General features: G+C 34.1%; 1 protein-coding gene across 3 annotated transcripts in view; it reads left to right on the forward strand.

Moving 5' to 3' along the window:
- Window positions 1-14397, forward strand: part of LOC128655959 (cytochrome P450 2K6-like) — a 393574-nt gene that overhangs the window by 155195 nt on the left and 223982 nt on the right. For all 3 annotated transcript variants that reach the window (XM_053709567.1, XM_053709570.1, XM_053709568.1), the window contains one exon: window positions 8476-8625. In XM_053709567.1, coding sequence (XP_053565542.1) covers window positions 8476-8625 — 150 coding nt within the window. The remainder of the gene's footprint in view (window positions 1-8475; window positions 8626-14397) is intronic.

A 14397-nucleotide genomic window follows, 5' to 3' on the forward strand; every position in this document is an offset into this window, starting at 1 on the left:
TTCTGTAGACTTTGTTATAAATGTATATCTTGCAGCGCCAAGATGTCAACCATACAAGCTGTGCTCTTGTTGCGGAATCTCCCAACCAGATCCCAAAATGTCAATAAATTAAAAGTGCTTAGTGAGTACAGCGCTACAAAGTCCTAGAGGGAAGGATTTGTGGCTAAAGATGGTGTCCACGATTGGTATAACTATAAGTGACGGATTAATATTGCAAATAGCCTATAGGTCTAAGTGCATAAATATTTCAATGTTTGCGAAAAATAATAACTTATAATGGATCAAATGCTCCTATATGTTATGCTAAAACCCTTTATTATGTTTTACTAATAACATTTTACTAATAACATTTGGTTTAACATATGACAATGTGTGTGTACATAAAATACATAAATGTCCTTTAAAACACAGTTCTATGACAGGATATTAAAACACAGTTCTATAACAAGATATTAAAAACAAATCTATGGTACCAGTATGTGAACATTAATAAGAGGGGGGGGGGTGGTTCCGGAATATAGTCTTAAAACTGAAGAATGGTCGTCTTTATAAAGTGCCCCAATGGTGGTGTGTTCAAATATAGTAAACCACCTCAAAATATAAAAAATATGAAAGAATAAAATATGAAAGAATAAAATTGAGTGAAAAAAAGTGAAAAAATGGATTGATTGCCTCTCAATAATGAGAAATATCAGAAAATTATCAAAAATATCAAAAATATCAAAAATATCAAAAATATCAAAAATATAAAAATTTTGTGATATCACAACTGTGAAAAAAGATAAAATAAGTGAAGTGTTTTCAAAAATATATGCCTTGGTGAAAGTCAAATATATCCTTTAAAAATAGTGATATATATAATAGTGTAACAAATGATCCCAAAAGGTGTAACAAATGTTCCCAAAAGGTAGTGATAACTCCAATGCAAATGATATTGAGAAGTCTATTGAGACTTAAATGTGTCCAAAGTATATATCCAAACAGATGTAGTTATATTGCGTTGGTCCTCTTCTTGAGGTGTGTGTTAAAACTTCAGTATATCATCTTGAACCTAAAATAATGAAAAAAGCGGACATAGTGCAATAAAGCTACTAAAAGATAATAGTAAAAGTAATAAACTCGCCAATAAGATCCTGAGCCGTAATACCAGTTAGCCAACGCGTTTCGGTTCACATAGAACCTTTCTCAAGACTGGTACCGGCTCTATCGTTTGTTTGCCTTAAATGTATTGCTTGGCCAATGGGATTGGGTTAATTTTGCGCCAAAAATTCGCGCCAAAATAAGCCGTTACGAAAAATGCGTCTTTTCGTTATATATAAGTCCTGATTTGATACTCTTTGTGTGTTATTTCTATTTCTTATTTTATGATAATATTTGTTTCGTTATCGTACTTATCCTTGTAGTTGATGTGTAAAGTAATATCTTGTTTACCGGATGTTTTTACCGGAAATGAAGATTAACCGGAAGTGACATCGTAGTTCGTGTGCGCACTTCCGGTTACCGCATGTTGTACCTCTGTCCATAGTGAAGTAATATCTTGTTTACCGGATGTTTTTACCGGAAGTGAAGATTAACCGGAAGTGACATCGTAGTTCGTGTGCGCACTTCCGGTTACCGCATGTTGTACCTCTGTCCACAGAGACTGTGTCCCTGAAGATTGGGGTTGTTTTGCCAATATTTTGTAATTAGTGGTATTTGGCTCAGGATCTGTCTAAGTGTTATAAAATGGTTTGTTTGTGTCTATATACACTAAACATAATCTGCAATGGATTGGTCCATTCTGGAGCACAAAAGTACATATAAATATATATAGAAATACAAATACAATAAAATAGAGATACATAGTCATATAAAAACAGAAATACATAATCATATAAAAACAAAAAGACTGTATATATAGCCTTTCAAATAAGTGTAATAAAATCATATATGTTATCATTTCATCGGTCTATTTAAAATCCATTATAAAGATATTTCCACATAATTAGGACCATATAAAAATATTTCCACATAATTAGGAACATATAAAAATATAAAAAAATAAGTAAATAGAACCGTATGTATGCCTATAAATACATATAAAGACCTATAAGAAGATGGAAATTTCTGTTTCCTGTGGCACTTGGGGTCGAAAAAATGTAATATCTTAGTCTGATAACCCAACTGTACGTTGGTCATAGTGGACCTTAACTCTAATAGACAGGTTGTATATATATGTGTGTGTAGGACAGTTTATATATAGAGTATATGAAAATGAGTTTCTTAGTGTGTGAATATAAGAAATTAACATTGGATAAAACTGGGAGTGGTGGGATAGGAACGGGAGGTTGAGAATTCAAAAGCGAGAGCTAAAATGTTAAAACAAAAGGTAAAACAACTAGGTTAAAACATGGGTTAAGATATCAGTCTTTTTAAGGAGAAAATCAGTGGTTTCTAAAATACCAGTGGTTTCTAAAATCTAAAAAGCCTGAACTCTGAAACTTTAAAACTTTACAACTCCAAAGAACCAAACTCTCAAAGTGCACAAGTTTCAAAATGTATAAGCTGGATGGCCCTTTGTATATTTTCACATTTTTTTACCCATTGCATAGGTGTTGTAGGGGGTCAGATATGGGGTTATCATAGTAGATGGAATATTTCCGTGCTGCTATTTAGGCCTTTGGGAAAGGTGCAGTCTAACTGGAAAATCCACTTTGATTCTACTTTCAAAAGTTGTCTTTCAAAATCTCCCCCTCTCCAATTTTTTATTGGTCTGTTGATGCCCATATATTTAAAAGTTTTGTTGTTACCATTATGGACTTCCTTAAAATGTTTGTACAGTGGGAAGTCCTCCTTGCCCCACTTTATCTGTAAGAGGTGCTCTCGAATTATCCTAATTAATCCTAATTATGTGGAAATATCTTTATAATGGATTTTAAATAGACCGATGAAATGATAACATATATGATTTTATTACACTTATTTGAAAGGCTATACATACAGTCTTTTTGTTTTTATATGATTATGTATTTCTGTTTTTATATGACTATGTATCTCTATTTTATTGTATTTGTATTTCTATATATATTTATATGTACTTTTGTGCTCCAGAATGGACCAATCCATTGCAGATTATGTTTAGTGTATATAGACACAAACAAACCATTTTATAACACTTAGACAGATCCTGAGCCAAATACCACTAATTACAAAATATTGGCAAAACAACCCCAATCTTCAGAGACACAGTCTCTGTGGACAGAGGTACAACATGCGGTAACCGGAAGTGCGCACACGAACTACGATGTCACTTCCGGTTAATCTTCACTTCCGGTAAAAACATCCGGTAAACAAGATATTACTTCACTATGGACAGAGGTACAACATGCGGTAACCGGAAGTGCGCACACGAACTACGATGTCACTTCCGGTTAATCTTCATTTCCGGTAAAAACATCCGGTAAACAAGATATTACTTTACACATCAACTACAAGGATAAGTACGATAATGAAACAAATATTATCATAAAATAAGAAATAGAAATAACACACAAAGAGTATAAAATCAGGACTTATATATAACGAAAAGACGCATTTTTCGTAACGGCTTATTTTGGCGTGAATTTTTGGCGCAAAATTAACCCAATCCCATTGGCCAAGCAATACATTTAAGGCAAACAAATTATAGAGCCGGTACCAGTCTTGAGAAAGGTTCTATGTGAACCGAAACGCGTTGGCTAACTGGTATTACGGCTCAGGATCTTATTGGTGAGTTTATTACTTTTACTATTATCTTTTAGTAGCTTTATTGCACTATGTCTGCTTTTTTCATTATTTTAGGTTCAAGATGATATACTGAAGTTTTAACACACACCTCAAGAAGAGGACCAACACAATATAACTACATCTGTTTGGATATATACTTTGGACACATTTAAGTCTCAATAGACTTCTCAATATCATTTGCATTGGAGTTATCACTACCTTTTGGGAACATTTGTTACACCTTTTGGGATCATTTGTTACACTATTATATATATCACTGTTTTTAAAGGATATATTTGACTTTCACCAAGGCATATATTTTTGAAAACACTTCACTTATTTTATCTTTTTTCACAGTTGTGATATCACAAAATTTTTATATTTTTGATATTTTTGATATTTTTGATATTTTTGATAATTTTCTGATATTTCTCATTATTGAGAGGCAATCAATCCATTTTTTCACTTTTTTTCACTCAATTTTATTCTTTCATATTTTATTCTTTCATATTTTTTATATTTTGAGGTGGTTTACTATATTTGAACACACCACCATTGGGGCACTTTATAAAGACGACCATTCTTCAGTTTTAAGACTATATTCCGGAACCCCCCCCCCCCCTCTTATTAATGTGCACATACTGGTACCATAGATTTGTTTTTAATATCTTGTCATAGAACTGTGTTTTAATATCCTGTCATAGAACTGTGTTTTAAAGGACATTTATGTATTTTATGTACACACACATTGTCATATGTTAAACCAAATGTTATTAGTAAAATGTTATTAGTAAAACATAATAAAGGGTTTTAGCATAACATATAGGAGCATTTGATCCATTATAAGTTATTATTCTTCTGTAGACTTCCACATCTTGGGTATTTCTATCCCATACGTCGTTAGCTCATGGACTCCTGCCAATTACATGAAAGAAAACATAATTTATGTAAGAACTTACCTGATAAATTCATTTCTTTCATATTGGCAAGAGTCCATGAGGCACACCCTTTTCTTATGGCGGTTAAGATTTTTTGTATAAAAGCACTATTATATTCCAGTTCCTCTTTTTCTATGCTTTTTAACTCCTTATTTTATCACCTCACTTCTTGGCTATCAGCCAATCGGAATTCAAGGGACGCCATCTTGGATGACATCATTTAAAGGGAAACTTCATTCTTCAATAGCCATCGAAAGAAGAGGATGCTCTGCGCTGGATGTCTTGAAGATGGAGCCGCGTCGGAAGGATGAAGATAGAAGATGCCGTCTGGATGAAGACTTCTGCCCGCCTTGAGGACAACTTCTTCCCGCTTGGATGAAGACTTCTCCCGGCTTCGTTGAGGACTTCTGCCCGCTTGGATGAAGACTTCTCCCGGCTGGATGAGGATGGATGTCCAGTCTTCAAAAACTGTAAGTGGATCTTCAGGGGTTAGTGTTAGGTTTTATTAATGGTTTATTGGGTGGGTTTTATTTTTAGCTTATTGAGGCAACGAAAAAGAGCTAAATGCCCTTTTAAGGGCAATGCCCATCCAAATGCCCTTTTCAGGGCACAGGGGAGCTTAGGTTTTTTTAGATAGGATTTTTTTATTTGGGGGGTTTGGTTGTGTGGGTGTTGGGTTTTACTGTTGGGCGGTTGTTTGTATGGTTTTTTTTTTTACAGGTAAAAGAGCTGATTTCTTTGGGGCAATGCCCTGCAAAAGGCCCTTTTAAGGGCTATTGGCAGTTTTGTTTAGGCTAGGGTTTTTTTATTTTTTTTTGGGGGGGGGGCTTTTTATTTTGATAGGGCTATTAGATTAGGTGGAATTAGTTTAAATATTTAATAAATTCCTTTTTTATTTTGTGTAATTTAGTGTTTATTTTTTTGTAATTTAGTTAATTGTATTTAATGTAATTTATTTAATTTTAGTGTAATGTTAGGTGTTAGTGTGAGGCAGGTTAGGTTTTATTTTACAGGTAACTTTGTATTTATTTTAACTAGGTAGTTAGTAAATAGTTAATAACTATTTACTAACTAGTCTACCTAGTTAAAATAAATACAAAATTAGCTGTGAAATAAAAATAAATCCTAAAGATAGCTACAATGTAACTATTAGTTATATTGTAGCTAGCTTAGGGTTTATTTTATAGGTAAGTATTTAGTTTTAAATAGGAATTATTTAGTTAATAATAGTCATTTTTATTTAGATTTATTTTAATTATATTAAAGTTAGAGGTGTTAGGGTTAGGATTAGACTTAGGGTTAGGTTTAGGTGTTAATATATTTATTTAGTGTTAGTGATGTGGGAGGCCAGAGGTTTAGGGGTTAATAAGTATGTAGGCAACAACGTTGGGGGCACCAGATTAGGGGTTAATAATATTTAACTAGAGTTTGCGATGCAGGAGTGCGGTGGTTTAGGGGTTAATATGTTTATTATAGTGGCAGCGATGTCCGGAGCGGTAGATTAGGGGTTATTAATTTTATTTTAGTGTTTACGATGCGGGAGGGCCTTGGTTTAGGGGTTAATAGGTAGTTTATGGGCGTTAGTGTACTTTGTAACACTTAAGTTATGAGTTTTATGCTACAGCTTTGTAGCGTAAAACTTATAACTACAGTACTGACTTTAGATGGCAGTACGAATCTTGTCAGTATGGGCTGTACCACTCACATTTTGGCCTCCCATGCAAAACTCGTAATACCGGCGCTATGGAAGTCCTATTGAAAAAGGACTTTTTGAAAGGTGCGGTAGTTACGTTGCGTTACGGCCAAAAAGGTGTGCGGTACAGCTATACCTACAAGACTCTTAATACCAGTGGTAGTGAAAAAGCAGCGTTATGAGTCATAACGCAAAACTCTTAATCTAGTCGAGTGTGATATAACGTGAGTTTCTGTGAAAATCATATCTGTGCATCAAATAAAACAATTCCAATTAACTAACATAAGGGTCCATTGTCTTATCATACAGTGGGCCTGAATGGATTGGTCTGGATTGCATGAAACCTTAAAAGTTGAAAAAAAACTGCACTATAGTGGTCTTTTTATAAATAGTTTATTTGCTATATGTTTTATTTACACACTGGTGGTGGTAAGTTTTTTGTTTGCATTTGTCCACTTTTTTTTATCATTTCAGTGCCTAGGGTCACCCTCTATTATTCGGGATTGATACATTATGATCCTAATTATTGAATTTGGTTGTGTGGGTGTGGTTAGTTTATGGAGATTCCTTTGCTCTGTGTTCTATATGCATTGATCTGTATGGCTACGCGGAGCTGTGCGCGTCTGGTTGGTTTCCACAGTGGTACAATTTATAAGTCATTGTTTATATGTCTTGATAGTGGACATATTAGGGCTATATATTCCTACCAGTTAGCGATTGTGATTTCTTTGGGCTATGTGGATATCAGCAGATCTGGCCGATGCCACAGTGTATGTTGCGTTTGGCTTTGTTATTGACAGGTACCAGATGATTGTTTGTGATATCCACCCAATATGGGTTGGTCTCGCTGGTGATTGATGGTGACGCTGCCCCTTACAGTGCATAGTGCTTCCTGATTGGTACTCGTATGGGGTAGATTGATTGCTAAATCTGCCCCCTGCCTCTCTCTGTTTACTTTTTGCACTTACGTGATCGCTATTTGTTTTAGTTCTGTACAGCCAGTTTGTGGGGTATGATGGACGCTACGTATGACAAGCGATGGTGGGATTAGTGATTTAGAGGCTCCTCTATACCTGATGCTTACCTTGTTGGTACGTGTATGACAGCTAAGTCGGCCCCCCACCCCCCTCTAGTCTCCTCTGGCTGAGGGTCCACGGATTATATTGTGTTTCATTGGTTTGCAAGGTTTGACCTATGGGTGGGTTCATGATATGGTAGTTATAGGCTGTAGCACAGTGAGTTATGATCAATGTTAGATTTTACTTTTGTCTTATGGAGACTGTACAATCTGACTTAGGGGTGTGTGGTCTATACTGATGTCACACCCAATCTCGTGGGTTGATTGGTCCGATAAGGGTGCGTCCCCTACTTGTCATTGTTTTTTTTTGTTTTTTTCAACATTTAAGGTTACATGCAATCCAGACCAATCCGTTCAGGCCCACTGTATGATAAGACAATGGACCCTTATGTTAGTTAATTGGAATTGTTTTATTTGATGCACATATATGATTTCACAGAAATTCACGTTATATCACACTGTGTGTTGATTAACCATTGGGGGATTGCCTATGAAGTGGTGTGTTTGATGGACAGCCAGGATTGGCTGCATTTTGGGGGAGGGTTCTGGGAAACTTTAAAAGGCTTTTTTGTTCACTATTTGATTGTCAGAGGAAGGGACTGTATTTGGTCCCGAAATGTCACAACTTGGAATATAGTTTTTTGGTTGACACAGATATACTAAGACCAGTGAGTGCTTATTACTTCAAACTTTACATTTCTTAGAGCACCCTGGCAGTTGTTTACCGATAGTAGGAGTGCATACACACCATCTGTTTTATATATCTATATCATCACATAACTAAAGAATACTACATTATTGATTTTCAATTTGAACACTATATAAAAAAAATTGACACAAAAACGTGTTATTTTTATATGAATTTTTTTATTTTATGTAGGTATTTCTGCAATGTGTAGTTATTTTTCTAAATAGAATAAGGTGTAGTTTGTGTGGATATCTCACATAAAAAGCACGTGCCATTGATTTGTAAATGTAATCAGTCACTATTCCAATTAATTATATTTTTTAATTTATTTTAGGTGTTCTTTTTGCCAACGGGGAGAATTGGAAAGTCATGAGGAGATTTACTCTTTCAACATTACGAGATTTTGGAATGGGAAAACAATATCTAGAAGAAAAGATTAATAAAGAAAATGATTCCTTAATTCAGAAGATTGAGTCTTTTAGTGGTCAGTACGTTTTCATATTTGTTTACACATTGTACAAGATGTTTAAACAGGATATAATTTGTTTGTAATTCTGAAACACCTATTTCTATTCAAACTGAATAATTTGAATGTCAAATAGTTTATGGCAATAACTATGTGTAATAAAAGAGTATATTCTCTTATTTGTTTGGAAACATAGGCATTTTTCAGTTACAATTTGACATTTGGATTAAACAATTGTACTTTGATAAAACCTGAGTGTACTTTTAGATTGTAAGGGGTGCAAAAATGTTCACCATAATCACATTCTCACTTAGGTATAAAATGATAATTTCATTAGAAGATAATTAGACACCAACATAAAGAGATAAATAATTAGAACATAAACAATCAATTTTAGTGGTGATAAATAAGTGTTTAAAACACAACCAATACATAATTACATTAAGTATAACACTCATATATATATACACTATTTATGTATTAAAAAAAAATCCATTAAATATTAATAAAAAAAAGTTTTACAAGGGTCAAAGGGGACATGGTATGTGACACGGTGTTCAACTGGAAAGGGCGCTAATATATATATCTTTACATGTGCATAGATATTTCTTTCATGTAATTTGCAAGAGTCCATGAGCTAGTGACATATAAGATATACATTCCTACCAGGAGGGGGCAAAGTTTCCCAAACCTCAAATACACCTCCCACCACACCCACAACTCAGTTTTACAAACTTTGCCTCCTATGGAGCTGGTGAAGTAAGTTTGTGCTTGTTTTTTATGATTTCTTCTATGATAAGCGCTTCTAAGCATTCTGAAGCCCAATTCCTCTCAGAGTACAGGGATGTGAAGAGAGTATCGCCTGTTGATTTCATGGTTTCTCTTATGGGAAATCTTTTCAAGGGTTCTCTGTTATCGGTTGTAGGGATTCATCTCCTACCTCCCTTTTCAGATCGACGATATATTGTTATATACAATTACCTCTGCTGATAGTTTTTAGTATTGGTTTGGCTATCTGCTATATGTGGATGGGTATCTTTCGGTAAGTATATATCATTATTTAAGACACTCTCAGCTATGGTTTGGCGTTTTATGTATTAATATAAAGTTTTAAATGTATGTATTTTACTTATATTTGCCATAAGAGAGGTCTATGTATATTTCCCTTTGCAGTCTAAATAGTTTCAGTATAGGAATCATGTTTGGGAAGTTTATTTAAACTTTTTTCTTACCTGGGGTTCAGTCTTTTTCTAATTTGACTTGTTTTTAATTTTTTCGCCGGGAAATCTAGGCTCGCGAGGACGCAAAATGCTGTTTTTTATTGCGTCGTTCTTGGAGCAAATTTTGATGCGATTTGTGTCATTTTCTGGTGTTAGCTTTGCGCCAAAAAATGTAAACTTCCTTATGAGTAATGTGTCTTTATCGGCACCAAAACTTTGTAATTTTACCCCTCCCCCTTATTGCTAGCTGTTTTCATTAATTTTGAAAGCTATTATGCCTGCTTTTCTATTTTTTGTAAAAAAATAAATAAAAATAATATTATCTACTGAAACTGTTACATTGTGGAATTTGAATGTTTTGCCTAATGTTATTTTTCTTTCTCTGTTACATTTTGCGAGATGTCTCATACTGATCCTAACTCTGATGTTACTGTAGAAACTTTGATGCCCTGAAACACAATTCTACAAAGCTAAGTGTGTTTTTTCCATTATTAAGCTATTTCTTCAGCTCAATTATGTTCCATTTATTTATCATATTTTATGCTAGTAATGTTTCTACATGTACAATGACATTTACTGTTTTTACTTATTCAGTTCATGTACTTTGATTTCATCTGCAAACATCACATGTTATTGCTTATATCATAAAAGGTTATGACTCCTATTTTGCCTTGAAGTACATTTTTTAGGTCTTTTCAAAATTAAGATTTAATTAATTTTGTTCTGACCGACAGCATACTTAAGTTTATTCTACTGATGAAGTATTTTTTTGGTTCAAATGATCCTGTATCAGAGACAGTTTTGTTAAAAATTCTCCTTATTTTTTATTTGAACATTCTTTGTTCAGGAAAATTTGTTATTTTTAGCTTTTAGGAGCCTAGTCCTCCTAACTATGTTGTTTTAAAATCTGGATTTTAAGATTTTACTTTGCTCCTGAGGTTTTTTTGTATTCAAAATACTATCTGCAATATGGTCTAAAGAATGGTTTATCCTGATTTCCTTTTGGGACTGTACTACTATTTCTGTGGAAATTGGTACTTATTTTTAGGATTCTTTAGAGTTTGAATATAACCTTAGTAGAGCATATTCACGTACGGTTTATATTTTTAGCTCAGCTTTATCTGTGGCTTACATTACTGTTTTTTTTCAACCTTTTTGTTGTTGAACAGTTAGCATAAGCAGTTTTAGATTTTCAAGTATATAACTGTTTATTTACCTCTGATGTATTCATTTTTATTATGTTTACTATATCTATTATTATGATTTCAAATATATTTTTATTATCTCTAGCTTGCTAGGATAATAATTTGTTTGATAGCTATTATCTCCACTATTTTTGAAGGTTTAGAATTTTTTCTGCCCTACTTTTAGTCCGGTGATGTAGATCAGTTGGTGAATTTCCTGACTACAAATGCTTGTTCTAGATCTAAGGATCATAGATTCATATCCCGGCAGTGTTAATGCAGCCCTTTGGCCTTCTGAGGTCAATTTATTGTGTACCATTTATTTGGGTAATAATAGCAACTGTTTTTATCAGCTGCTAATTTGGTTTACTCCAAGTATAAGCACTGAAAAAGCGTTTTTTTGTATCCTTCTAGGACAAAAACGCTATATAATTACTAGTTATTAGACTGCATGAAGGTGCGGTTCTCAAACCAGTCCTTCTGGTGGGGGGCAGATAAAATTGTTTTTGGATGAACTATCTATATTATTTTTAGGGTTTGAATAGATTTTTAGAATAAGACCTCCTATGGGAAGAATCTTTTTTTCTCAGTACACTCAGAATTTTTTTTTCAAGAGTGATTATACCAGTTCTTTTTAGCAGAATCAGGGTTTGGGTTTCTATTCAATTCTATTCTTTGTCCCAAAGAAGAAAGTTTTATTCAGTCCAATCTTGGATCTGAAGATTTTATATTATTTTGTTAGAGTCTCAACTTTTAAGTTGGCGATTATAAGGACAATTATGCCTTTTTATTCAGCAAGGTCATTTCATGTCCACTCCATTTTACAGGATGTTTATCCTCATATTTTATTTCATTCAGACCTCTTGTGGATTCTGAGATTCTCTTCTTTAGATAAGCTTTACCAATATGACACTTTTCCATTTGGTCTAGAGATAGCTTTATGAATCTTTTCAAAGGTTCTTGGTGCCCTTCTTTCTGTATTCAGACAGTAGGGTAATTGTGGTGCTTCCTTATTTGGATGGTATCTTGGTATTAGCTAAACCTTTTCTTTTATTAAGGTTAGACAGATAGCTCAGCATGCTAATGCACTGTGGTTGAGCTCTGTAGCAACCTGCAGGTTGCAGGTTCGATTCCCGGTGAGGTCCATTCAGCCTTTCATCCTTTCGAGGTCAATTAAATGAGCAGCATCTTGAGTCCCTTACGAGTGAATAGCTTTACAAGTACCCAATGCATACATATGAAAGAGCAGTATTCAAATATATGGACTTTTATTGGAATCTCTTTTGAATCAACTAAGTTTTGTTTCTTCAAGACATGGTTAGAGGATTTAATTTACCTAAGAGTTTTGTGATTCCTTAGACAAGGGTGACTTCTTTTTGGGTTTCTAGATGGATTCTGTGTTCATCTTTGTCTTTATTGGACAAAAGTCAATTGTAATTGGCGTTAGCCTGTATAACTTACGGTCTAGAACATTTCTTTCAGTGGAAGTTTTAGGTCTCATAACTGCAGCATCAGGCGTGGTTCCCTTTGCTCGTTTTTCATCTGAGATCTCTTTTTGGATACTGAATCAATGATACAGGGATTGTTTTCAGATATCATTTGATATTCTTAAATCCTTACACTCTACTCTCTCTGTTTTGGTGATTAGTTTACCATTGTTTTATTCAGGGGGTCTCCTTTTGTTTGTCCTTCCTGGACTGTATTCTTAATGGATGCAAGTGTTAAAGGTTGAGGAGCTGTCTGAGGGTCTCAGACAGCACAAGGGTTTAGAAATTTCAAGAGGCGAGGTTTCCAATCAATATTTTAGAACTCCATGCTATTTCAGAGCTCTTTCATGCTTGGTCTCTTTTAGGAGAGAACTTTTAATTTTTTGCTTTCAGACAGACAATATCACAACTGTGGCATATGTCAAACAAATAGGGACTCGTAGTTCCTGAGCAATTAAAGGGACAGTCTAGTATAAATTAAACTCTTATTATTCAGATAGGACTTTTAATTTTAATCAACTTTCCAATTTACTTTTATCATCAAATTTTGCTTTTTTTCTCTTGGTATCCTTAGTTTAAACTAAACATAGGTAGGCTCATATGTTAATTTCTAAGCCTTTGAGGGCTGCCTCTTATCACATGCTTTTTAAAACTCTTTTCAACACAAAGAGACAAAGTACATGTGGTCCATATAGATAACAGTGTGTTCAGGCACAGGGGGTTGTTTAAGATTTAGCCCAACACAATGCTAACTGTAAGACAATAAATAATAAACAGTCAGTCATGTTATCAGGGGGCTGGAAGAAGGTTCCTAGATACAAGCTAATCACAGAGGTAAAAAGTACATTAATATCACTGTGTTGATTATGCAAAACTGGGGAATGGGTAATAAAGGGATTATCTATCTTTTAAAACAATAACAATTCTATGGTAGACTGTCCCTTTAAGAAGTATCTTGAATATGTTCTTAGATGTAATTCATATCCTCTCTAATTTCTATGATTTTTATCTCAGGTTTAGACATTTGGAAGGTGGATTATCTCAGCCGTCAGTCTTTACATCCGGGAGAGTGGAATCTCTATACAGATGGGTTTTCTCAATTTCCCAGGTACCTTTTCAGGTCCAGGGATTCTCAGGTGGAGATGGTGGATGCATTAGCAGTGTTTTGGTTTTGCAACCTGACTACATCTTTCCGCCTCTGTTTTTTTCTTCCAAGGGTGATTTCCAAGATCATATTGGAACAGCGTCATATGTTTGGTATGTGGATCTTGTTTGAATGTCCAGTTGCCATCCTTGTCTGCTTTCTCTTTGGCCAAACCTCTTCTTTTAGGGCCTATTTTTCCATTGGGATGTCAAATTACTAATTTGATGGTATGGAAATTGATTAGTGTTTAGTCATAGAGGTTTCTCTGACTCAGTTTTTATCACTATGTTGCAGGCTTATAAGTCTGTTTCAAAGAACTAGTATTATCAGGTTTGCAAAACCTATATTTTTTTGGTGTTCTTCTCCTAAATTCTCTTGGCATTCTTTTAGAATTCCTAGGATTTTACCGTTTTTCAGGATGGTTTGGATAAGTTTGTCTACAAATTTTTTGAAGGGACAAATCTCTGTTCTTACTGTTTTATTTCCTAGAAAGATTGTTTAAACTTCCTGATATTCACTGTTTTTTTCCAGGCTTTGGTTGGTATCAAGCCTGTTCATTTATTAATTTCTCCTTTTTGGAGTCTTATTTGGTTTAAATATTTTGCAGGCTCTTTCTTTTGAGCCTATATTTTTTTTTTTTTAAGATTATCTACTTTCTTGGAAAGTGTTGTTTCTTTTGCTACAAAAGTTTCTGATTAATCAGCTCTCACTTGTGTGTCTCCTTATCTGTTTTTTTTCATCTAGATATGTTGTTT

This window comes from Bombina bombina, chromosome 4 (assembly GCF_027579735.1).
Source record: "Bombina bombina isolate aBomBom1 chromosome 4, aBomBom1.pri, whole genome shotgun sequence".
Lineage (NCBI taxonomy): Eukaryota > Metazoa > Chordata > Amphibia > Anura > Bombinatoridae > Bombina > Bombina bombina.